Raw genomic sequence first — 27,338 nt, forward strand, 5'->3', positions numbered from 1 at the left:
AGATGACCTACTTAAATTATGGATACTAACCCCTAAACTGCCAATACTTACAGTATAAAGATTATAGCATGTGTACTCTAGGACGTTGACAAATGAGGCGCTGATACCTGCATCTCAAATCATGTTTAAAAAAAAAAAAAACAGCCTGAACAGCTAAGAAACTTACCCATATATCTCTTCATCTTCAAGGCTGGGACGGAGATATATTTTCGGAGCAACATTTACCGCAGCTGAAAAACAATTACATTTTTAATTAGAAATAGACAATTACTGATGCCATTGCTATAGAACTTTATCTTCTATCAAATTGACTTTCAAATGTAAGGATTCATTTGTATCACTTTCCAAAATAGTAATTTCTTTATATTCTTTACATTTCCAGTTAGTATTGTGCAGATGATTGCCTGAATATTTCTAAAAATCAGAGTAAGTACGTATACAGCACAGAGTGCTTGGTATAGTTCAGATTTATTTTATTTTAAGGGTGACCTGGTAAAAAAAAAAAAAAAAAAAAAGAAGAACTACCATCACGATGCTCCATTAGGGCACTACGGAAACAATAGAACCCTCATAAGAGGGTTTTACCACCTGGTAAGGCCCGTCTCATGCAGAAAAATGTCCCGCGCTGAAGGCTTGGGCATTTAACACAATGAGAAGGGCCTTACCAGAAAGCCCTCTTAAAGGGTTCTATTGCTATTAGAAAATGTATGAGTTTAAACTAAAACATTTAAAGTGTTTGTTTTTTTGTGATTTTATACAGCACTAGCTAATCTACACGGACACTAGCTAATCTACATGGACAATAGCTAATCTACATTGACAGACAACATTCAGAGGGCGTGTTCAAGAACAGAGATTTTCTTTCACCAAGCAGGAAAAAAGGTAAAATACACAAGATTGTGCAGATTAAAGCGCTCATGTTGACTAATCAAGTTAAAGAAAATCTCTGATCCATTTTCTAATACACATTAATTACAAAGGGGCATTCAAATAGATTATCTAGCTCTAACAAAGTCCGCAGTATTAGTACATTGTTGAAATAAAGCAGCCAATGATTCATGCAGCACTAAAGCAGTGTAAAAGGCGTACAATTAAAAGCGTTAAGACATCAGAAGATGTGGAGCCTTGGGGAAAGCTTCACTGCACTGGCTGTGAGGAAGTCCATCCAGATTTATTACATGGAAAGCAAGATTTAAAATTGGTCTAACCCAGGGGTTCCTGTTCTCTAGGCTTCTCTTCTCTAGGTTTCTCCACTCTGCTTAAATCATCCAAGGCAGCTGTAAGATCACCAGTTGACCTGAAAGGCGTGGGCATTGCTCCCATTCTAGCCAGTCTGCTGGGTGGATCATCCCTAAAAGAACATTGAAAACACTAAGAACTAAATTTCTTCAAAAGTCATTGGCTAAATTGAGAAATACTAAAATAAACACGTAAAAAAAACAACACATGTTAAATTAGGTACTCTTAACTGTAACATGAAGTGATCCTTTACACTTATACCATTTGGGGGTGGAGTCCAAATCACATATATAAACAAACACTGAAAAAAGACTTTTTGTCACTGAAGGTATTCAGTTTCTTTTAGTATGTAAAACAAACCAACAAAAAAACATTGGCTCTATTGTAGCGATCTTGGTTAACGCGGGCAAGCGCATTACACAGGGCGAGGCAATCCACACACAGGCGGAGGGCGGGCGGGAACCCGGGACCTATCGCACTGAAGCATAGCGCCAATTCCAGCTCCTTTGCAAGGAGCGTATATCAGGCGTATGTCTTTGTGTGTGATTACGTCACCTACCAGCCTTGCTGCCTTCCCCCGTGCACCCTACAGTATAATGCAAGGACAAATGTACAATGCTCAGTAACATTCTGTGATAGTATTTTTAACTACCTAGGCTTTTCTTTGAGTCTTTCATTGGAGGAATGTGAAGAGAGGTCAGAATGGTGTGATCTTCTGTCTTCTTGAGGAGAATAAGAGTGGTATGACTCAATTTCAGAGATATCTGTGAAAAAAAAAAAAGATATGGGAAAAAGAAAGGATTTGAAAACATTAAAAGAGGTAACCACACCCGTATTTAAATAAGTCTTTGAAGCAAAACAAGAATGGCAGTACTTTCACCACATTTAGAAATTCAAAGTGATGCCCATCTTGTCAGTTGCCATTTCAGAAACCCGTTTGAGAAAAAGTAGCAGAAATATCCCACCTTATTATTCGACGTTAGCAGTGAAGAGATATTTGGGGGCCACTACATTTGTGGAATGTCTTGCTAATTAAATATGTTTGCCTATTTTTTAAACAGTGCAGATTACCCATTCATGGATACCATGATATTTAGTTAACAATGGGATGTAGTGGAGTTAATGCATAATAACTGTTCCACCCCCAGTCGTTCATTGTTTTTAATAAATGAATAACATGTTGGGGTCCACTGCTTATGTGACATATAGCAAAAGAACACCATAAACAGACATCATAATTGCAAACTTTAATGTATGTATGAATGATTGATATATATATATATATATATATATATATATATATATATATATATATATATATATATATATATGGTGTAACAAATATAATTATTCTTCTTAGTCAATTAATTAAATCACCATAAAAAACACACACTTGCAATATGCTTTGTGAGACAGTTCAGCCACTGAACTTAGTTTGCAGCTGCTTTTAGTGGTCAGGCTTAGCAGCATATTGCTGCAGCAAGAGAGAATGGGAAACACTCATTAAACCCTACAAAATAAAAACAGATGTGTGAACATGGTTGTGACAGTGTAGATTAAAACAAAGAAATAAAACTATATGCTGCAAGTTTTGTGACCAAAATGTGCTGAAATATTTATTGAATCAAATAAATATTCTACTCTGACAACTGTATGATATAATGGATTTAACCCCCCCTCGTTAAAATGTGAATTTAACTGGTTTCTAATTTTGTTTGGCAGCAGTCAACAAGATATAAAACCATTAGATTTTTCGTTGTATTTTTTTCTGCTCAAAATTAGTATAGCAGCATTATTGAAAGCAATCAATGTGGAATGTCTTTCAGGTCAACACAATTCCCTTTGCTGGTCAAAAACACAGTATACGCTGTGCTTCCTGTTACTGTGCTCCCTCACTGCTACTGCCATACTGAACCTGTACTACACTCTACTGTAAAATGGGGCCTTTGCTTATTTAAGGTTTTCTATATTTAATGTGCAAAATAATGTCACATGAAAAGAACTGGGAGCTCTGAACACAACGCTGTTTGTTGTATCAGGTTAGTTTTCTAACCCTAACCCATTTTTGCAACAACAAAAAAGCACCTTGTCCATCACGAGGATGCATTAGGAGTCTTTCGCAACCAAACCTTAAGGAATCTGTCTCCTTTTCCAAACCCTTTACAAGTATTTCAAATGTATTTTCTCAATGCTGCATTGCATAATATTGTTCTCTAAGAAACAAAATCAAATAACAACAAGTATATGCTGATTAAAACAATTTTATTGATATATATATTTTTTTTTTGTATGAAAGGGAAAAATAGCAAAGTGTAAAACACAGCAGTTTGGCTGTTCTGGCTTGCACATTTTAGTTATTGCAACCAAACAATGTTGTGTCTTGGGATCCTTCACTTAAAAGAATTTCATATTATCTGTGAAAAAACAAACAAACAAAAACACAAAAATAGGATGTATTTTTTATTTATTTATTTATTTATCTATCTATCTATCTATCTTAAAGGAAACTGCAATAATGCAATTTTTTTCTAGAGAACAAAAAATCTTATTTAATACTTAAATGTTCTTATTTTGTTGGGACTGAAAAATACTGTTCTCTAAATATGTAAACTACTGTGATTATTTATTTATTGTTTAAAACTACAGCCAGGATTTGAACGTCTGATTTAAGGTTTTTATTTTCTTGGTTTCTCAGTCTGTTTTTAAAAATAAAAATATAACAAAATTCATGTATGACTTACTTTTACAAAAGCTGTTTTTTTTTAACCTTCCTATGGTATCAAGATCAGATATACCACCGATCATTTCATTTCCACTTGTTTTTTTTTTCCTTTCCACTAAATGCATGACACTTTTTTTTACAGATTGCTATCTGGAAATAACCAGTACAGACAGGACCAATGCAAGCGTGATACCATAGGAAAGGTAAATGTCTGGTTTTGTGAGCTGGGTGTCTATAAATTCTACCCAGGAAGCACACAAAAAAATGCCGACATACAGTACTGTGCAAAGGTTTTAGGCAGGTGTGAAAAAATGCTATAAAGTAAGAATGCTTTAAAAAAATAGGACACGTTAATAGTTTATATTTATCAATTAACAAAATGCAAAGTGAGTGAACAGAAAAAAAATCTACATCAAATCAATATTTGGTGTGTCCACCCTTTGGCTTCAAAACAGCATCAATTCTTCTAGCTACACTTGAACACAGTTTTTGAAGGAACTCGGCAGGTTGGTTGGCCCAAACACCTTGGAGAACTAACCACAGTTCTTCTGTGGATTTAGGCATCCTCAGTTGCTTCTCTCTCTTCATGTAATCCCAGACAGACTCAATGAGTTGAGATCAGGGCTCTGTGGGGGCCATACCATCATTTCCAGGACTCCTTGTTCTTCTTTACGCTGAAGATAGTTCTTAATGACTTTCACTGTATGTTTGGGGTCGTTGTCATGCTGCAGAATAAATTTGGAGGCAATCAGATGCCTCCCTGATGGTATTGCATGATGGATAAGTATCTGCCTATACTTCTCAGCACTGAGGAAACCATTAATTCTGACCAAATCCCCAACTCCATTTGCAGAAATGCAGCCCCAAACTTACAAGAAACCTCCACCATGCTTCACTGTTGCCTGCAGACACTCATTTGCATACCGCTCTCCAGCCATTCGACGAACCAACTGCCTTCTGCTACAGCCAAATATTTCAAATTTTGACTCATCAGTCCAGAGCACCTGCTGCCATTTTTCTGCACCCCAGTTCCTGTGTTTTCGTGCATAGTTGAGTCGCTTGGCCTTGTTTTCACATCGGAGGTGGCTTTTTGATCACAAGTCTTCCATGAAGGCCACTTCTGACCAGACTTCTCCGGACAGTAGATGGGTGTACCAGGGTCCCACTGTTTTCTGCCAATTCTGAGCTGATGGCATTGCTGGACATCTTCTGATTGCGAAGGGAAGTAAGCATGATGTGTCTCATCTGCTGCAGTAAGTTTCCTTGGCCGACCACTGTCCTCAACGTTTCCTGTTTCTTTGTGCTTCTTTGTGCTTCTTCAAAAGAGCTTGGACAGCATATCTGGAAACCCCTGTCTGCCTTGAAATTTCTGCCTGGGAGAGACCTTGCTGATGCAGTATAACTACCTTGTGTCTTGCTGCTGTGCTCAGTCTTGCCATGGTGTATGACTTTTGGCAGTAAACTGTCTTCAGCAACCTCACCTTGTTAGCCGAGTTTGGCTGTTCCTCACCTAGTTTTATTCCTCCTACACAGCTGTTTCTGTTTCAGTTAATGATTGTTTCAACCTACATATTGAATTGATGATCATTAGCACTTGTTTGGTATAATTGTTTAATCATACACCTGACTATATGCCTACAAAATCCCTGACTTTGTGCAAGTGTACCTAGAAGAATTGATGCTGTTTTGAAGGCAAAGGGTGGTCACATCAAGTATGGATTTGATTTTGATTTTTCTTCTGTTCACTCACTTTGCATTTAGTTAATTGATAAATATAATCTATTAACATGTCTATTTTTGAAAGCATTCTTACTTTACAGCATTTTTTCACACCTGCCTAAAACGTTTGCATAGTACTTTATATAAGCCATACATTACTTAGAAGTCAATAACACAAACATTTCCTGTTGCTACTCACCGTCTGGTTCAGAGTCACTGTCGTCCATTAGTGGAATCTTGATAAGAGTCTGCCTGTTGTCTCTTTGCACTACCAGCTGCAGTTTCCCTCTGGATTTCTCAATCAGTTTACTTGCATCTGTCAGGGACAAGTTCTCTGTTACTGTCCCGTTAATCTGCAGTGAGGAAACAAAGCACATATGAAAAGGAGAAGCTGCACAGTGCAATACACATCATCTACTACTTCTACTGTTTTACATGTTAACTGTATTCCACCACATCTAGATGAGATGATTAAACCTGTGATAGATCTGAAATTAAAGAAGGGGGGGGGGGGCTGTGTTTAGCAGTGAAATGTTCATGTATTCAGCAACTAGTTCTGTATAGTAACTTTTTTTAGTTTAATATTGGATTGCTCTTTCCAAAGTTGCTTATGATTCAGTGAGGGTGTGTGGAAGCTGATTTTATCCATATAAAACATCCAGTAATAATAAAGGGTTCTTAAACCTAAATCGCCAGTAATAAGCAAGTAGTTGGTTTTTGATGCTGGAATAAAAATGGAATGATTACCTTGAGAATGATATCTCCTTCTTGAAGATGTCCGTCTTTTGCTGCTAGACCTGTACTGGTCATCTCTTTGATGAATATCTGACTGCCCAGTCTGAGACCATATTCTACAATGAAAAAAAAAAAAAAAAAAAAAAAACAAAAAAAAAAACAACTTTAACATTTCAAGAACTGTAAACATTCTAGTGAATGCAGACATTGGTACTGTTTGATTAATACATATCCAATACACTAATTTTCATAACACACTATTCCTCAGTAAAATCTCATTGAGAACAGAATTTTAAAATGATTCCTAATGACTCCCAAAGTGGCTTAGGATACAATAATGTGGATTATATATTTGTCTGGGAAAAATATGTACAAACCACCAACTTAGTCCTAAAGTGGTTATAAAAGTGACAATTTCTTTCTTTTTTTTTTAAAGCAAGACCCACACATAAAACTTACTTACCAGATAATTTTATTTTATTTTTTCTAACACTATTCAAATGTTATATTTTAAATCTGCAGGTCATGTGTGTATTTCTCAAACTGAATTACCCCCCCCCCAAAAAAAGGAAACTTCTTACCTTCGTTTGGCTTGTTCTTGAGCAAAAGCACACCAACAGGTTTTTCAAGTTGGTCGCTATATCGGGTGTCTCGAGAGATGGGTGGGGAGGGACTGCGGTCCTGCAGCCTGTCCCGGCTCTTGCTTCTAATCATCTCTTTCTCCGGTCTGTTGATGGGCTGAGGCTTGCGGTTGTACTCCCTCTCATAGCTGGGGTCCCTGCTGCGGATGCGTACCGGGCTCAGGTCACGGTCAATGCTTCTGCCTCGGCTGCGCTCTCTCTTGTGGTCCCGCTCGGGGCTCAGCCTGTCGATGCTCCTGCCCCGGCTGTGCGCCCTGGCATTGCCGCGGTCTCCGTCGTAGTCATGGCCCCGGTCATAATCACGCCCCCGGGGCTCAGGATCCCTGTATCCACCATGATCACGCTCCAGGTCGTAGTCACGCCCACGGTACTCCGGCTCTCTGTATCCACCACGTTCACGTTCCAGGCTGTGTTCTCTGCCACTGCCTCCCTGCCAGCCAGGGTCAGTGTACCCACTCCGTCCACTATGTACACTCCTGCGGTCATACTCCTCCTCATCAGGGTCAAACACCCGGTCCTCCAAACCCGGAGAGGGGCCGCGTTTCATGGGCTGCACAGGAACCTTCCTGGGCCTCTTCACCATCTACACAAGCATAACAAAATGAAAAGAATTACATTGTTTATTGACTTTTTGCCCAACAGGTACACCATCTAATTTCAAGCAAGCTTGTTTTGTCGCTTTTTTGTTCAGAACAATTAGCAAGTATAAAACAAAGAATAAAGTCAAACAAGCGTTACTTACAAACTTAGCTACTTTCCCACATTTTCTTAACTGCTGGACAGCAAATGAATGAGGCACATTTTCCATAGGAATTGAATTGACCAACACAACCCTATCATTTTCACTGTGAGAAGATAAAACACAATTATTACAGGACAATATTTGTAATTATTATTATTATTGTTATTTTTTTGTAGTTACATCTTTCATCCTAGTAGTAACAGCTGTGTTAATATTATTTGAGAGTGATTCACCAGGCTACACTTACTAAAGTAATCCATCAGCTGGACCTCCCTGCAGAACATCCGAAACTATAATGGACGTTTCACCATTTTCCATATTGGGGTTGTCTCTTCCTCCAGAAACTGCAATTCCAAAGCCCATCTTGGAATCCTTGTGTTAAAAAAATCATAATAATAAAATAAATAAAAATTGAGCCGTATTTTCTACCCATATACTGATTCCAAGTCTGCTAACATCAGAAAGTATCCATCAACATTCCACCCCAATCTGACAGTTCTGTATGTCATTGTTTTAAACTGGTTTTAAATGATTTATAGCTAGCTCGGTTAAGATAGACTGTCAAATGGTAAACATTTTCTGTTGGTGCCAACTTTAGTGCTAGGCGGATGATGCAATTCATAACTGCAGAAACAGTCAGAGGTACATTAAAAAATATTAAAATAAACAAACAAACAAAGACTAACATTGACTAGAAGACCTTCTCAGTGTCTTCAGTATTGGGTTGATTTTTGGTTCACATTACTACCCAGGGATATAAGAATGTAAACCAAAGATTAGACTATGAAAATCTGAATTTTACAAACAATTTTACAAAGTTTATTTTAATATTTCTAAATGTTTGTCTGCTTTAGGTAGATGGACACAAACACATGAAGGAAACAAGGCTCCCAGTGAAGAATGTATTTATTTTTTTTACACCAAACTTATCTTCAGATGTTTTATATAAATATGCAGTCATTAAAATCCCAAACATTTCTGAAATAAGCACTTTAACCTCATTTGGTTAATAACACTTTGGCAGTTAGTGCAATTATAAAACCATCTCCTCAGAGGCATTTCCTGTGAAATATACACTTTAGTTGTTATCTCCATACAGTTCAACAGTATGATAACTGCTCCTGCTGTGAATATGGAAGAGCAATCAATCACAAACAGATCACAATTCGTACAATTGCCGTTAGAAATATGCAACAAAAATATTGTGAGCTAAATCCAGCTTGTGCCAGATCAAAACGCAGAAATGTCTCAGGTTTGTTACAGTATATATGCATGTATTCAGGGTGCAATAAATGTAAACATAACATGACACCCTACAGTATACAAGAATGTATGTTCTGTTAACATGAATACAACTTTAGTCATACTAGCTGGCCTCCTGTGTACTGTGCGGTTTCTTCTGCATGTGTTAACTTCCACAGAGGTTTCAAACTGTGGGACTGCAGCCTTGATGTAGTCAGATAGATTGTGACCTCAGCTGCTGGCTGGAGAGGCTGCTCTCAATGAGCATCCCCAGGAGCAGAGAAACCAGAACCCTGCCTGCCTGCCTGAGCTTAAACTGGAGTGGCAGGCACCAGTATCAGGGGGTGCCTGTAGCTAGCTCAGCCTGCTTCTGCAGTCAGGAAGACTGGATCTGGATCTGTCTCAAATGGGATTACGGCTATTACATGTGGGGAGAAACATAGATTTATTTCTGCACCATAAAGTACATCACACAGATTTTAACTGTTTTTCTATCCCCTGAACTACTGACACTAAAATCCAGATGGCTTAACAATACACTACAACTACTTGAGCACAGTGTTGCTCCTTCAGTGGGTCTTGTTTTTTCCTTTGAAAGGAAGGAGAGGTCAAGGGTCCTACATTGGCAAAGCAACGTGCAGTACAGTTTTACAATGCTGGCCAATCATTGCTAAATGAATGTTCTTACCCGCTGCAGTGTCACACTGTATTGCTCCCATATTGTCTCCTCCATTCCTGGGGTCTGTGAATAAGAGAAAAGTACATTAATATATAGCAGAATAAATAACTTTTTTTTTTTAAGTATTAAATCTTGATATTATACATTACCTGATTGATTTACCACGGTTACAATTAAAATGTTATACATTTTATATGTACTGCTCCAAACAATAAAAGGTACTTTCAGAGATGTGCATAGTAAGCGTTATAATCATGACCTGAAATAACATCAACATTTTTAATTACTCTAGGGGTACTGGACATGATTTCAATACAGGATCTGGACATTTCTAATACTTCATATGCACATCTGAATATCCCTTAATTGTACATTTGGCTTCTCAGGTTTGTTCAACTGAGAAATACTGCATATCCTTTCAAATAGGGTACACCTTCCAATAAAATTATAGACACTATGAATTACAGTGATGAATCATGTAGCACAAGGGAGTCAAGTGCTCCCACCCCCACCCTCCAATGAAGGAACAAGGTACTGAAAGAAAATACGGGTTGGGCACATTTCTGTTTGCTGGGCAGCTAAACAAAAATGCACCCACCCCCCACCAAATGTTTGGTCTCTGAGTGATAAACAAAAGTGACATGAATGTAATGTTAGTCATTCTACTGATCTGCTCTCTGCTAAATTATGCTGGAGGAGTTTATATTACACTGAAATGATGATGTCTGTGTCTCAAGTGGTCTCTGTTATAAATGATAAAAGTAAAGACGGATTTACATGCACCCCTTTACAAATTGATATAGGCATGCAGGAATTCTGTATAGCTGGGTGGCACAGCATTATAGCCAGAAGCACTTTTACAAATGGAAAAATAAAAATTGCCTCACCTTAAATAGATAACTAGACAAAACATTTGAATAATAAGACACTGAATACAAATTTACCCTAATTTGTACACAGGCTACACTGCTCCGTTTACCCCCTGATCCATTGCAATCTTATTTGTGTTTCTGGCAGATTGCATATCATACCACCCAATTCCTTGCCATAAATAAGCCATTTCCATTTTTTCACATAACATCATACCCACTATCACAATGTTTTTTTTTTTTTGTATGTTTGATTTTTTACGCACTGGCCCCTCTTGCAGTTCTCCCAGTTCGCTTTCTATAAGTTGCTCCTTTTCATTTTCATCATCCATTTCGGTTTGGTAATTTCCACATTCATTGTCACTACTTTTCATTTTTCAGTCATTTTAGCGTTTCAGCCTCTCGAACCGCTTAAAATGGAAAACCCACTCAATCAACTCTGATTGGTTAAATCTAGTATCAGGATGTAACAGGCACACAGACTTTATACACGCAGATACTGAGCATCAAATGAAACTTATCACTTATATTTGAGCATCAAAAGAAACTTACTTATTTGGATAAAATTCAAATATATTCATGATTGAAAATTTGCAAACTCTGTTCTAGAGCAGGTGTATTGACTTTTTATTGTGCTAACTAACAACTGACATTACGAAGATGCTGCAAAATGATCTGTCCATCTTGGGTAGGTGTTGTGACTCTTGGTCTCCCAGTTCGCGTCCTGTCTGACACAGTGTGTCTGGTTATACCGTCTCGCCAGGTTTGAAATTGCTGGCTATGATCACCCAGTACGTACCCAGATCGCAACAGTACATACCTTGTACCTAGTCCAGCCTCCAACATGCCGATTGCATGAAGGCATTGCTCTCTTGACAGTTGTGGCATAGTGTTTTTTGTGATTCTTTATTGCTTTTATTCAGGCTTGCAATTCAACAGCTGAAATAACTCCATATCCAGAGTCCAATTAACTGTCTGATCATCGTCACAATCGGACAAGCGCTTCCCTATGCAAATATGTAAATGTAACTGGCAGACATAGTTTACACCGATATACTTGTACTACCAATAACCTGCAATAAAGAATATTCTTAGCCAGTTATATCACAACTGGAGTAGCTGTTCTGATCAAATAGGTTAAATGGTTAAAATAGAGCTGGAGCTACGGCTGCCTAGTCCTGCAAAAGGCAGACACTCAAGAGGGATGAAAAGAGCCTCTGCTAAACTTAAAGAACCAACTCTTCAAACAGAGGTGAATAAAATGATGACATCTGAAAAGTGTATCATGACTCCGCAACACAGAGAACACAGAAGTTAAAATTGCTGCATTTCTATCAAGAGCGATCAGGAAACCCTGTGTGTCCATGTCCTTCAGCATTCCCAGTCAAAGCTCGCCTTTATGAAGAGGTACTGGAACATAACACTGCCATACTAAATAAAACAGCAACTGCTATGTAAAATCTCCCCTTTAAGACAGCAGGCGTAAAATGTATGAATCCTTCAACTGGGACTACTGGTGTTACATTTGTGGAAGAACACCAAGGTTCTGTCAACTGACTGGGTAAAAAAAAAAAAAATCAACACCAAATTTACTAACAAGAGGGAGTAGCACTTAAGTGATTAAAAACATCCAATTCCATGGTTTTTCAAATTTGTTTCCTCTTGCACAATAGTATCTCCAACAAATAAAAGACCTCCCATGTTTAACCAAAAAAAATGAATCTGCCTCACAAACTGTTCAATTCATACTGGATGAAAGGGCAGCCCCTTTCACAACTGTGAACCAAATGTATGTATTTAATTATTTTTAGAATCACTCTGACAAGTGAAAACTATCAGCAGTGATTCAGTAATAATATGTCTCATGTGGGGGTGCACACACACACACACACTAAATACCAGCACAGCACAATAACAGTACACATTGAAAAGCGTATTGTTCTTCATTCTGCAAAAGAGAAAATAACTACCCCAACTACAACGCCCATTTATTTAATGCTAATACGTTCAGGCAAAAACTATTTAATAAATAATGGTAGGTATTGTACAAAGTGTGTTATATTCTTGTAGTTGAACCGATTTCCATAAACGAGTGGACATAACAGCAATGCTACAGCTCAACCCACAAAGCTTGTTGAAACAGAGGAACACAGAAAAAAGAACAAGTTTCAAATACCAGAATGCAAATTTAAAAAAAAAAAAAGAGGATTATATTTCTATTCTAATAAATATATTTTTATTTATGTATTTATTTCACAGCGCATATGTTTCTTCAGTGCAGGCTAAAACAGCTTTCTTAATAAGACTGCATTAATTTGAAACTGTAGAACAAAAATGTATAAACCCAATATTACAACAAAATATATTCACATATTTTATCACTCTGCAAAAATAAGCCACATCATTTCGAGCATTTACTTTACACAAGCAGTGTCCAAACTTGTACCAAATATAAAAATGATATCATGTGATTGATCTATCTATCTATATCTATCTATATATGTATAGATATCTATATATATATATATATATCTATCTATCTATCTATATATATATATAAATTCAGAGAGAAAATAATGCCAATATCTATGAGTCCCCACCAGATTTAGCATGCTAGAAGCATTTCTGCTTTTTGCTTTTTTTTTTTTTTTAAATGCTCCTCAATTCTGGTGTGTTTTTCTATATCTTGGTGTTGTCCACACCTTACCAATGTTGGAAAACTTGCTCAAAAATGTGCATGACAATAATCAAAGCACATTTTTCTGAACTACAGTACTTCTTCCCAATCTAAATAGCCAGAGCTGAAAACAGATTAAAGCCCTTGACTAAAAATAACTCACATAACCTCTGAAAATCCTGAGGGTTTTACAGTGTGCACCCATTTCTTCTGCAGTGCTTGCAAGGTCTTCATATTAATAATAATAATAATCATCTGTGTGCAGAATTCGACCACAACTCAGTAATTTCATCCATTTCCAGAATTCCTGCCCTGAAGTAATCCTAATACAATGCTGGACTACATAAATCCTGTTGTCAATATCCGCAACAACTGGATAAAAACAACATGATCGACAACCTCCAATAATTACAGGGCAATAGCCCACTGCTAAATATAGTCCACAACATTGACAGCCAAGTAAATAGAAAGCCTTTTGCAAGAAGCAGCAAACAGTATATTACACTCCCACAATAATGCAATAATAATAATAATAATAATAATAATAATAATAATAATAAATAACCGTCAATGACTGTTTGTCAATCACTAAATTAAATGAGGATATTGCACTACAACGTTACTGCCAGATGAATAAGCAATAAATTATACAACTGGTTACTGAACATCAAAAAAATGAAATTTAACACAGACAAATACTTTTCCAATTTTTTTTTTTAATTGAATAAAAACACTGTTCATCTACAATTCAGATTAACCCATCCCATGGCAAATGGCAATTATGAAGATTACCATTCTTAGCATTTAACACACACAGTTTTAATTGTTGTTTTTCACGCTTTTCTACATCTTTTTCTATCCATTTCTTATTACAACTATAAAGCTTTAAAAGGTTACATGGTTTCCAATCTTTAACTTTAGCACTCAATATATCAGATTTAATTGTGATTTTAGCACTCCAAACTAAGCTGCAGTACTGCTGCCTTTGCAGTTGAAAAATTTCTGAAGCTGAGCTTGCACCCCCAAGCTCAAAATTAAATAACATATTCCAGTGTTTGTGTTAAGAGAGACTGGAAAGGTTGTTTTCGTAGCTGTGCATGTACTGAACTACTAAGTTTGGATAGATTCAGTGAAGGCTTTAATTGCACGTTATTTTATAGCAGCAGCACACAACTTTTTATCTTATTCAAGAGAGGAATTCAAAAATGCTTTATACAACCTTCTTAAATAAGGTGCATATATATATATATATATATATATATATATGTCTTACTACTACCAAAAGTTTAGATGCCCCACTGAACTGTGGGTCCTCCAGATGAGGGTCAAAGTACAATGGAACTGCCCTGAGCTTGTGGTACGCTTGGCATATTGGATTAGTTCTGGCAGTCAGTCTCAAACAGCTAGCAAAGATTACTGCTATTGACTCGATATAAAGCAAACATACATTTATATAAAATCGACCTCCACCTCCAATAAAACCAATCCATATACTGTGTGTGAAGAACAGTGCAGTAGTAAAGGTACAGCTTAAACACCCAGTCAATGCCACGTGGTTTAGGGTACATGTGTTGACAAAACAAAATGTAATGCCAATCTGAAGGAGTAACTAGTATGAACAGAATTCAGGAATTCATGCTACTATAATACCAACTCAACGTGTACCAACAAGCCTTACATGAAATTTGGCAGAAGGAGCAAGCTGATCTATCCAGTGGTTGCGCAACATCAGCAATAGCAGTACATTAGAATACTCTGACACTTCAGTCAAACAATATTACTTTTTTATCAAAATATTAAAGGCAAAAATTGTTTTTGTCTTTAATCTATATACAACATCTGACCCTTTTCTACAAAAGAAAAAGTGCTACGCTACTCTTCAAAACTTACTGGGAAATGTGCAATTTCAACATACTTCTTTAGTGCCACATTTATTTTAGAGTGCTTTTACTGCTATGTTTAAAATATCTCGTTTTCAATGACCTGCACATATAAAAAGAATACTCATGAACTGCAATTTTTACTGCCTTTACAACTCTCTAGAAAAACAAGATTACAGAAACTATTAGTGAAAGCCATTTAACTCAACTAGATTAGAGTCTAATCCAATTCGGTGACATGGTTAGCTTTAATCAACAAAGGAGAGCCTAGGATTAGGTTTTTCAGGAGACCATCACCCCTACAGCAAAGTCACCAAGATCAATTGTACTCCATAGAAAATCTGATTGCTGTTCATTAGCAGAGTTACTGGCAGACAAGTGTGAGCACAAAACAAAACTACCATTATAAATGAACTGGTCCTCACACAGCAAGAGGTGTTTCACTTGCATAGGGAAAGTTAGTGAGAAGCAACACTGCTTTAGAAAACAGTGCTTAATCTGATTAGCCAATAGGCGTTTTTATAGAAAAATGTACTAACACTCCTTGCTGCCCTCAAAAGTGGAGGTTATCTAAGTCACAGTAAGTTTAATCATTACCACATTCAATTACTCACTGTACACATGCCCTAATCTTACACACAGAGGCCGTCTAAAAATCAGTGGGCATAATGGTTTGAAAGCTTTGCAATGATTCATAACCCACCTCATTTAGACTCTGGTTTCTATGCACAATATTAACTTCAGCAACTTTTGACAAATTAGTGACAGCCTGTACTTACAAACAGTTATTAGAACAACATTTGAAAATGAGTCCCCAGAACAAGATAAAGTAGAATACTGCCCTGGCTGTATTTCCATTTAGCATCAGTTTGTAAATCCATGCTCATCGATCTAGCAGTTATTTTATTTTGTGGTCCACTAACGAAAAAATCAAGACGCCGTTTGTCTGTGCGTTATGCTTGCTATTTTACTTTTAAAACAGGGATTACACAAGGAATAACGTTTAAATCTCTCATCTACTGACAACATTAAAATGTTTCACTGGGACACAAAACCTGTAATCTCTATGCTGAAAACAATTTAATTACAGGATACCATGTTTAGTAAAAGTCTAGGAAGTTATATCTTTACTACTCTTTAAAAAAAAAAAATATATATATATATATATATATATATATATATATATATATATATATATATATTTATATATATACATACATATATATACATATATATATATATATATATATATATATATATATATATATATATAAAATAACAGGGAGATTTATGGGGAATTTACTGAACTCTCCATGCTGACTCAAGGACATCCTCCCCACCCCAAAGAGAACACTTTACCCGCTTATAAAATATCAGTTTACACTTTTTTCCTTCTAGCATCTGCCAGTAATCCATGTAAACAGCTTTAAAACAACAACTTAAGCCCTGCCTAAATCCATGGGTCAAACACAAGTCTTACCATGTCTTGGAATCGGACAGCCATTTTGGAGCTCTGTATTCAGGTAAGTATATATCCTGACTCCTTAACCAATAGCTTTGGACAAAAAGACCCTTCACCTATTTTCAATACCTGTAGCTTCCAATGTGCAACAGAATTCAAAGCTTTTCTAGAGTAAATACTATTCGCGAGAAAAACACAATGAAAAAGTTTTCTGGCTTGCTACATTTTTGTTTAAAAAAAAAAAAAAAGTGCATTTTTCAAACTCTCCCTCTATCCCTTGCACAGTAATGAAATGTGGCTTGTGGGTGTAGCCAAGCCCATGTTTTTGTACAGCTCAGCCAATTAACGCTGCACCTATCTTCATGGTAATATGATCATGAATACAGGTTGCTTTCATAGGTAAATGTGCTCAAGGCCAGAGCTCCAGTACTATTCTCTACTTAAAATGGCAGTAGTGAGTCGTAAAAGCTACTCCTCCCACCACAAACAATCGAGTTACCTGTTCCAAAACAGCTAGCCCAATATAATAAAATGACGAGACAAAAACGAGAAGTGTGGGGCAGTGGCACTGGAAAAAAATTTAAAAGTAGGGGTACTGAAAGCCACTGAACAAAACTGTAAACCTTGTAGATGATGAAAGCAATGCAAAGCCAAGGGGGTGGTACCGCACCCTCCAGCACACCTAGTTCCAGCATCCTTGGTGTGGGGCTCCACCAGTAACAATTTATAAATGATAAATACTAAGGATACCAAAATAGTTAAGTGATGGAACTTATGCACGGATGGGTTCAATTATATAGGCATATTTAAACTTCATAAAGGATTTACTGTACTAGCATTAACATTTATTCAACTTAGGTTATTTTAGGAAAACATACTCAAAGAAAGACAGCCTCATATCCCTGACCACACCCTAAATTATTTTGATAGTCTGTACATTGGAGAAACACGTATTCCCTTTTGAATTACAGAAAGCACTGTAAAATGACCACCTGTTTCTCTGCATTGCTGGTAAAAGCTTATAAAACATGTTTAAAAATGTGAACAGTGTTAGCTGAGTGGCTGTTAAACTGCTATAAGGAAAAGCAAGCTGTTCAGTGCTTTTTTGGCTGGTGCTCTCAAGAATTACCAGGGAACTCTTAGGATAAAATGACTTACCCCCCTGTGAAAATACAAAAATAAATTGAAACTTATAAAATGTAATTCTCCAAATGTTGGTAACTTACATTGCTCAGCATAGATATTGGGCGCCGTACTATAAAATAGCAGTGAATGCAAAGTTTATTTATGTATTTATATATTAGTCTAACTTGTTGTTCTAAACCAACATCCTTCTTTTTATTAGTGGCTACGTCAATTTTTTTGTCCATTGTTCTTACTGTCCCTGAAAGGAAGTTAATTATTCATTCTTTGATGGGGAAACTCATAACACAATAGTTAAAGTCATTTGGATTTTTAACCCACACAGCAGAAAAAGCCTCACAGTTTTGTGATTAGCATCTAGGATACAAAATTTACCAGCAGGAAATCTCATTCATCATTGGATAGGAAGTTATTCCCTTTTACGGTGGCAGCCTCAGACATCACATCAATGAACACTGTAAATCCCATATTAAAATTACTTTGACTTTCTCTAAGGATGACAACCTCAGTGTACAAAAACAGAGACTAGGCACAGATAATTGTAAAATAAAATGAAATGTAGAACGGGCCTGATTCCGGCCTTTACTTTGATGTTTTATTTGACCGAGAATTAGCTGCATGTGATGCCAGGGCTGAGTCCACTTCCATCTGAATCTCATGCCAAGTCTGAAGAGCCAAGGTTTCAAATGCTAAGCAACAAGACTTGTGTATAAAGAGTTCAGGCATTCCTTTCTGAAACTAAAAAACAAGAAACAATTCCAGTAAGTTACCATTTATCACAATGTTGCCTTTATCGCTGTGTTACAACTTTACTTAAACTTGAATTACGAAGCGCTTTCATATTATATTTTTTTCTGAAGTTGCTGGCCAATTCCTAAGGTTTTCTTCCTTTGTCCCAATTATACTTAGTGAGCTGTAACTTAATTTTCATCTGAGGAATTTTACTGTAAACTCTACTTTTCCTGTAATTATCCTGTGTCGGTTTTATATGATTAATCTTCGGAGTGGAAAACCAAAATCACGCAAGCATCTGCCCCATGACGAGGATACTGGTTATCTGATTCAAGGATTTTCCACATAAGGATCACCAGTTTTAAACATTCACTCCCCACCCCATTAGAAAGTACTGCAGCAAAGAAGTTAATTTCTAAAAAATAAAATAAAAAAGCTACAAAAATGACATTACAGGCATCACTAGTATCATGTAAACAGTATGCTATTTTCACCCAAGTTCTGGCAAACCGTTCAAGCTATAACCTTTATCGGAACCTTCTAGAAATTCAACTGCGGAACCCGCAATTTCAATACAACTGGAATATATAAGATGCAGCTAAAAATAAGTGGAACTTACATGCATTAGTCTGTCTGTAACAGCTCCTCCTTTACATCTCCATCGCTGGGATAAACCTGAATAAGCCAAACTAGTTCAGAGGCGTGCTGTTCAAAATCTGAAACTACTTTGGCCAAATCATTAGAATGTAAACCAGTATTGTTTAGATTATTATTATTATTATTTTTTTTTTTAAATCAAACATTTACATTGGAAATAAACACAGGTTAGACACACATCTTATACAGGCCAATTCACTTGACAGCAGGAACTTCCACATTTTTTGTCGAATAATTGCCTTATTAATGGTCACAGACAGTCAGAGCATTTATATATATATATATATATATATATATATATATATATATATAGATAGATAGATATATATATATATATATATATATATATATATATATATATATATATATATATATATATATATATATATATATAGGCTATTAGGCTTGATGACCCAAACGAGATTACAGGTACCTCTGATTTTAAAAGGTCACTTCATGGTTTTACTGAAAAGACCTCACGCTGACTGATCTGTTGTGGTTACTGGTTACACTACTTTTTAGATTAAAAGAACGGATGAACAGGAGAGGACTGAAGCACTCGAATGCGTTTGTGTTTTCTTCATGTCGCCTAAAAGGGTAGGCACGTTTATATTCATATTTTAAACCCCAAACTGTTGCTGTTTAACTACTATTGTTTTTATACAGGCATATCATAGTTATAATTGCAACACCTGTTACTGTGACGACTCACACGTTACCTCCCGCTTCAAGACTGGAATGTTCTAACAGGGATCCCTGCAGAACGGTGAAATAGTGGGATGAACTACATTTGGAATAGCTGAGTGCATGTATCATGTTGCTGACAGACGCGGGTGGTTTTGTCCAAACCCGCAGAGTCAACATAAACAAAAAAAAATCATCCATTACATGGTGTAAACGACAAGATGCTATCCCCGCAGAAAAAGGGTCGACCAGACCAATACTTACGCAGTTACCAATTAACACCCCCGGCTCCACCCGCAAAGTGCAGATTTTAGAACAGCCTAAGGCTTTACCTGGCTGTAGAGCGCCACCCTTTCCTGCTCGATGAGGAGGGGGGAGGGGAATCCAAAAGAATGTTTTGGAGTCTATTACCCGTCGCTTTCAAAGCACCTACTTATAATGTAGCACATGTCATTAATAATAATAATAATAATAATAATAATAATAATAATAATAATAATAATAATAATCACTTAAAACTAAACTACTTATATTAGTCCCAACATTCCTTTATCCCAGATACGTATTCTCTCTCTCGGACTAATTCTGACATGTGACGTAAACAGACCCTGCAACCAAGGGAGAGGATGGATAACGGGTTTCTATAAATATATTGTACATTTGTTATTTTTACAACCAGCATTTTAAAAGCGCAACCTCGATATACACGTCGCCCTGTTAATGTTAAAGAACTCAACACGCACAATTATCTTGCAAACAGTATTTCGCTGTGTCTTGCGCTGTTTGACTAAGAAGTAGGTCAGCAGGTGGAAGTTACATTCCAGCACGGGGCACACCACGGCGAAACTTTATGTGAACTTCCAAACAAGAAACCACGTATGTAATCATGTACCGAAGCTTAATTCCGCAACAATAATAATAAAAAAAACCTGACAATTTACTTTTCATATAGCCAACTGAAATAAATGTCATGCAATCAAGAGGTATTTGTGAAACCCGACCTATTGCGACGAAATAAGGAATCTCATGTACTTACACCAAACAATTGTGATACACTTCTGCTTGCGTAAACCACCCTTTCTCCTTTCACTGGCATCCTCCTGCGCTTTGAATAGACCAAAAGAGTATTTATTTTACCGTCAAACAATCCGGAGACAACAACTGAGCAAGAGGCTGTCCTTTCTTATACAAGTCTCAAACGTTGAACTTCAACATTCGTGAACTTAGACGGTTGTACAACAAATAATCTGATTGAGGTCTACTTTTTTCCCCATACAGTGACTTTCCTAAAACCAATTCTGCTAAGCCAGAGACAGCTGTAAATATTATCCTGGGGAGCACAAACTTATCCGAGGAAACCTTTAGGAATGTACCATAGGGAGAAATGAGAGGGGCGGGGGGGGGACGACGACTTTATTACTGACAGATTTAAAACGTGTTAACATAACAAAATATCATTAATACATTTGAAGAATACATAAGTAATTCCTTTACAGCCTGTTGTACGTTTATTTCGCACATCAAGTTTTTAACATTAAGTTTGAGAACATTGGCTTTCACCCTCCCCAATTTTTTTTTAATTCAGTTCCAGCAAGGCTGTGGGGTTTCTGCATGATTTACATTGTGTCCATTCCGTGGGTCCTAAGCAAACACAGTGAAATGAACTATAGTTATATTGTTTTAATATATAATATTATTGAATTGATCGAGAACAAACAAGTCAGTAACTGGGCCAGTTTTCAACGACGACATAGCGTGGTGCGCTTCGTCAACGTCGTTCTTATTCTTAAAATAAATTACACAAAACGTGCAATGCACTTATTTTTAAAGCAAAGTGCTGGTTTTATAACAAACTTGAAAATGTCGTTCCACTAAATCATTACATTATAGTAATAAAGTGTGTAATTACGGTCGTCGTTTTCACAGAAACGTTGTTTTAAAAGTGGGTAAAAACTTTAACGCTAACGGAACTGCTGCCAGCTTCTGATATCCCAGTTAAGTAAATATTTCACAGTTACATACTTTAACTACGGCTATATTAAATAAACAGAGGCACAACTTTTTGTTTTAATCATTTTACAGCAAGAAATCAGTTTAACTAGAGTCCATCTGAATACATCTCAATTAGACTTGCTAATGTTGCGTGTTGTTTTCCGCAATCCTGCCTCTCTGCTTTAGTACTTCCCGTGGAACATCGAAGAACTGCATACGACACATGTTGCATTTAAACATATTCAGCTTCTTTATTCAAAACAATAATTAAACAAGCCTTAAGCACTCCGTTATTTAGTTAGATATTCACTGCCCAGGAGCCTAAGCTACATTCCTCCAACTCATTCAGTCCGAAAACTTCCACCTCTCGCGAGACTTAACTTGTCGCTACTTAAAGCGACAGTGCTCTATTTCTACTCACTAAAAGTACACAAAGTAAATACGGTAATTAGAGTAGAACTAGCAAGTACATTTCTATACTCCACAATACACACTTAACAACCTCGTGTTAAATTTAATACATCTGCTTTCCACAAAGAATGACACGTTCTTTCAAATATAAACCAATGTACAATAATAAGTAATAAGCACCACAATTCTGTGAATTTCGAACATGAAAATATGTAGCAAACTTTTAAATGACATGTGTACACAGATAAACTAAAAAGGGGGTATTGTCATCTTGGAAAATTGATCAACACCAGCCTGTAAATCTAATGTTTTTGCCTAACTAATAACAACACTTGCATACGGCGAAAATATGTTAGAAAAAAGACCCATTGCTTTTCGTGTATAACATTGCTGAATCATTTACTTCCATATAAACGCATATTTAAGCCATATAACATTTTTAAATAGTAATTATAATAGTATATTTTAACCACCTTAAAAAAAAAATTCTGGCGATCCATTGTGAAAAAGACAACGATGAGTGGAAGACAAAATGTCTTCTAGATCGTTAACTTAGAAACAACGCTTAACATTTCAGTTGACCCAACCCAGACTGCCAATTGCTTATTTTATAAGATGACTCAGAAAAATGTAACTTAAACCTAAGTAAAGATAGTGCAGTGTAGTATAGTCCAATGAATAGTTAATTGACAGTATTATACAGTGACTGCAACCTGAAATCTGTGGGGTTTGTTGCATTGGTTTGATTTCAATTGCAGTGCCCTCCACCCTTTATAACAGAATATTCAGCATTTATTCAATGTCCAGAAATGTGTGACACACTACTAGATTTCATCATTAACTTTATTTGCCATTCTCCAATTGGTGGAAAAGGGAATATTTGTCAATAGCAGATCATATTAAAACAAACAAACTAAACTAACAAACCCATGGAGGATGAACCTTGCAATAAAGTCAGCAGCAACACCAGCTTTTAAACATCTATCTTAACAAATGTATTCTTATTGTTGTTTAGATCTTCTTTGGATCCTTTTATGTGTCAGTCATCTTTTTAAGTTTAAAGCATCCTTATAAAACTCAGAATCCTGTCCAAACTCCAATTTCCATATCTAACATTTGTTCTATGTGGTGCAGTACTTCCTACATCCACTGGAGGCAGTGTTGCAGGAGGACAGGCGGATGGTTACACTGGTTATTGAAAGAGGTTGGTTATGATTCTGAGAGCTACTGTACATTGAGGACTGATGAGTGCTTTGCAGTTTGATAATGTTTCACTATCCAACGACAGAAAGCGAAAATGACACAATGTGCATCTAAACAACAATGCATTGGTTACAATAACTCTACTACAAAGTTGCTCTTAAGCACCTAGAAACATAAGAAAAATGCCATTTCAGCATGCATCAGCTGCGGTGATAGCCTGGATTAGCCATAGAGTTGGGTCCTGATTATAGAGCAGTTTTTATCTGTCCTTTATCTTTGCTACTGTGACTCCAGTTATCACAAAGCCAACACTGACCCAGTTCCTGACTCTATAAATGCAGTTTTATAAAATACATTTATTCTCTTGACAGGCTCCTTACATATTTCAAAACAAACACAAACACATGACCGGTGGCACCATTTCACTGCTGACAGGAAAAGACAACAGTTTCAATGAAGGGGTTGCTTGAAGCACCTTTAGTTGCTATAACAGATGTCATCTCCATGTGACATTTCAGCTGTTTTTACAAGTCAACTGCTACAGGTTTGAAATAAGTGACAATGAACTGCATAAACCGAGACATGGCTTTTAGTTTATCACATTGTAACCATAGTTAAGTTAAAAAAAATACTGCACATGCCTGAATTCTCAGATGTCTCAACCCAGTGATGGCTCTTCTTGTCATATCAGATAGTAAATTATTTTGTTACTATTCTTTGTTTATGAACACACTGCACACATCTCCACACAATTGTAAATGCAGATTATTATCACCAAAATATGCGTCCGTTCCCGACCCGGGAAAAATAACAGTACCCCTTTTCCCATACACATGATGCGACTATCCAAACAAATTAATGTTAAAGGTTGTAGTCATTGCTGTACTGGTAAAGCAACGCAAATGTGCCTAATCCTGTTAGTATATTTGTCCAGTGTCCTTAACACTTCCAAATTTTATACAGGTCAAACTGTTTATCTTTCCCAACTTCAAAAGGTATAGTCACAGGAGACTGCATGCAAATAGTTAAAATTCCACTTGAACACCACTTTTGAACACACCATCATGCCATTCACAACTATGGTCACAATGTATCTTACATACTAGAACAGCATTGATTCAAAATGCACGCTATATATTAAAGGTTGTTCTAATATTGTATCAGTCATGCAATATTCTGTTTGCTGTATCCACTCTCTTGGCTCAAGGTCACCCACAATACTTCTGCTAATGTGAACACAAATTGGACTGGCACAAATCAATGCTACGGATTTTAGAGAAACCTAGATGTCAGTGCTAATGTTGCATAAACTCTATAAAATAACAGCACTGTCGCAGAATGTTTAGCTTGGTTACAATTGTGCCAGTAACTAGAGCACATATTATAATAAAATCATTGGATAAAATGCCTTATTTCCTCCTGAATACATTTTTGCCTTACTCCACTGTCATAAATTGCTCCACTAGAAATTGTGTATTAACAACCAAACTTGCTAGTTCTTTAAGCACTTTAGCTCCAGTACTAAATTAACTGCGTTGAGGTTATTGTACTGTATTTAAAGCATTTGAATACAACAGGAACTTTGAGGTTTTGGAGCCATGCTTCTGCTTCAGCAATGCACTAGGCACCTATTATTTATAATAATATTTATTACTAATAACCTAAACATAACACAGCGCTGCAGTACCCAAGACAGTGCAGCAAGATTAGACCCCTGCAGTAATGGTGCTGCTAATGTACATTCATGTTTGTTTCTGTTTCATTTTATAAAGTTATTTTGTTTACATGACAGGAAAAGGGCTTACTGATATTTTACATCAGTCAAACAAACTTTATTCACACACCGAGCACAATATGTTATTTTTCACAAAACACACAACTATTTCAACAGGAATCAATAACAGGGTGTTTTTTTTTATGAAAGAAAAAATGTGTGTGCATTGGCTCATGATTAGCTAAAACTTGGAGGAGCCCGTGCTAGGACCTACATTTCAGTTCTGTATGGAGGTGGCTTTGACAGTTTTACACCGCAGTGTATTTAGGTAGGTTAATATTGATTGCTGTGCGTGGTGGCAGCTGTGACGCAGAAGGTGCAGGATGAGAGAAGGAAAATTAGGCCTCTTGTTTTCTTGAGTTGTGTTTAGGCCTGATGGTACTACAAATGTTCCAGACTTGGAAGTGCAGAGCTGAAATCTAAATGCTTTTGTGGCTGTGTATATTTTACTAAAGCTGTAACCTCTCAGTTGCCAACCCCTCTGTTTACTATGATATTATAAAACTACTTGATCTCAGTTTGCTTAATTCTTTCAGCAAACAGCTAGGTGACATAATGGAAGGATTTTTTTATGGGAATCACAACACCAATCAAGTATACACCCATTGGAAAATAAGAAATAGTACAGGTAATTAAAAAAAAGTAATTAAATACAATACAGTGGTTACAAAATGTTTCATCATAGCAATTACACATTCCACTGGGTGGGACAACAAGACACAACCACACCTGAGAGGTATTAGACTAGCAGCAGTCAGCTACATCTCCTACCTCATAATATACACAGGGGTGTGGTCACTTTGGCTTGCTGCCCTATTGCTTACATTGCAATAAAGAAATCTGCAGAAACAAAGGAACCTGTTTTCAAACCACTTCATTCTGTCAAATTAACATTTTCAAAGAAGACAAGCACCTGCTTATTTGACAAAATTTGAGCCAAAAAGCTAGGGCATATCATTCAAGACCCCATAACACCGAGTGGTTTGGTAATGATTTCATAACCTTATTGTGGATTTTACCTTTTCAAATAAGTGAAAACACACAAATGATGTCCCAAAGAACTTAAAGGTATAGTAAGTACATTGATAATCATATGAAACTGCCAAAGCATGTGAAGAAAGTAAAAGTAAAAGTAAAGCAAAATGTGAAAACATATGGTCAAGTGACAACTATGACTTTATAAGGGGTATATGCAACCAGTTTCTCCCTCAGCACAGTTGCTACATTGTCCAACATCAAGACAGTTTGCCAGATAATGCAGGAATGGCAATTTCTGTATAAAACTACCCCTGGAAGCTATGCCCGGAGCGGCACATTGTGGGCTATTAAGGCCATTTCTCATGTTTTGCCAGTTAGTGTACATATAAGGGAAGATATGTCAGCTTCCCTGAAAACAATAATATCTGGCGAAGTTGAACAAAATTCGGCAGCCTTAGATGTGTGTTATCCGTGAGGTACCTTGTTTCAGTCGTCCAGTAACTCCTATCCCAGGCGCAGGTGGCAGTAAACAAGGGTTGATTATCTCTGGAATGAAAACACCAAATTGGCATTATTATACAGTTAACTGACCATTAGTCACTTTACATTTCAACCTGGTGGTAGGCACATTGCAGTCCCACTGCCAACAAAATCTTTGAAGAAATCCACAATTTTTTTTCAGTAGACTTCAAAAGTAGTAAAACACCTTAGCAAAAAAAATAAAAAATAAAAAATGTTAATTGGGAACTGGAGTAAATGCTTTGAAAATATGCGCCTCTCAAAAAGTGCGTCTCAGCAAAATTATCATTTTGAGCTATTTATAACTGAGCGATTGGCTTCAAATTATGTAAAAGGACCTGGCACATGGTCTTAATAGTGAGCTGATCAATTAAACTTTGATTATAGTACTAGCAAAGACTCCTCACAATAGATACAACCCTAAAGTGCTACATACTCTACCTAAGCTATGGGCACCCAGGAGGGGATAAATATTGTTTACATCAAATACAACAACTATGTGGTTACTTTGTAATTACATTTTAATATAAAATTACCAAATGGCTTAAGGCACTCAATTGGCTAAGTTGCTAGCAGCTCTATATCTTATTGTGACAATGAATGAAGATCCATCAAATCAAATACTTATGTCAGTTTCC

At 36.6% G+C, this 27,338-nt stretch overlaps 1 protein-coding gene across 5 annotated transcripts in view; it reads right to left on the reverse strand.

The window, feature by feature from the left end:
- Positions 1 to 27,338, reverse strand: part of LOC121314858 (tight junction protein ZO-2-like) — a 45,123-nt gene that overhangs the window by 14,384 nt on the left and 3,401 nt on the right. The window contains exons 2-12 of one of the 5 annotated variants that reach the window (XM_041248610.1): positions 26,662 to 26,727; positions 25,975 to 26,043; positions 9,729 to 9,782; positions 8,046 to 8,170; positions 7,799 to 7,901; positions 6,997 to 7,639; positions 6,428 to 6,531; positions 5,880 to 6,033; positions 1,892 to 2,003; positions 1,209 to 1,351; positions 167 to 230 (exon numbers count right to left, since the gene is read on the reverse strand). In XM_041248610.1, coding sequence (XP_041104544.1) covers positions 167 to 230; positions 1,209 to 1,351; positions 1,892 to 2,003; positions 5,880 to 6,033; positions 6,428 to 6,531; positions 6,997 to 7,639; positions 7,799 to 7,901; positions 8,046 to 8,170; positions 9,729 to 9,773 — 1,493 coding nt within the window. In that variant the 5' untranslated portion in view covers positions 9,774 to 9,782; positions 25,975 to 26,043; positions 26,662 to 26,727. Of the gene's footprint in view, positions 1 to 166; positions 231 to 1,208; positions 1,352 to 1,891; positions 2,004 to 5,879; positions 6,034 to 6,427; positions 6,532 to 6,996; positions 7,640 to 7,798; positions 7,902 to 8,045; positions 8,171 to 9,728; positions 9,783 to 16,625; positions 16,807 to 19,101; positions 19,158 to 20,859; positions 21,135 to 25,974; positions 26,044 to 26,661; positions 26,728 to 27,338 lie in introns of those variants that run through there. The other 4 variants (XM_041248594.1, XM_041248601.1, XM_041248577.1 and 1 more) reach the window with 4 other exon arrangements.

Source organism: Polyodon spathula, chromosome 1, assembly GCF_017654505.1.
Source record: "Polyodon spathula isolate WHYD16114869_AA chromosome 1, ASM1765450v1, whole genome shotgun sequence".
Taxonomy (NCBI): domain Eukaryota; kingdom Metazoa; phylum Chordata; class Actinopteri; order Acipenseriformes; family Polyodontidae; genus Polyodon; species Polyodon spathula.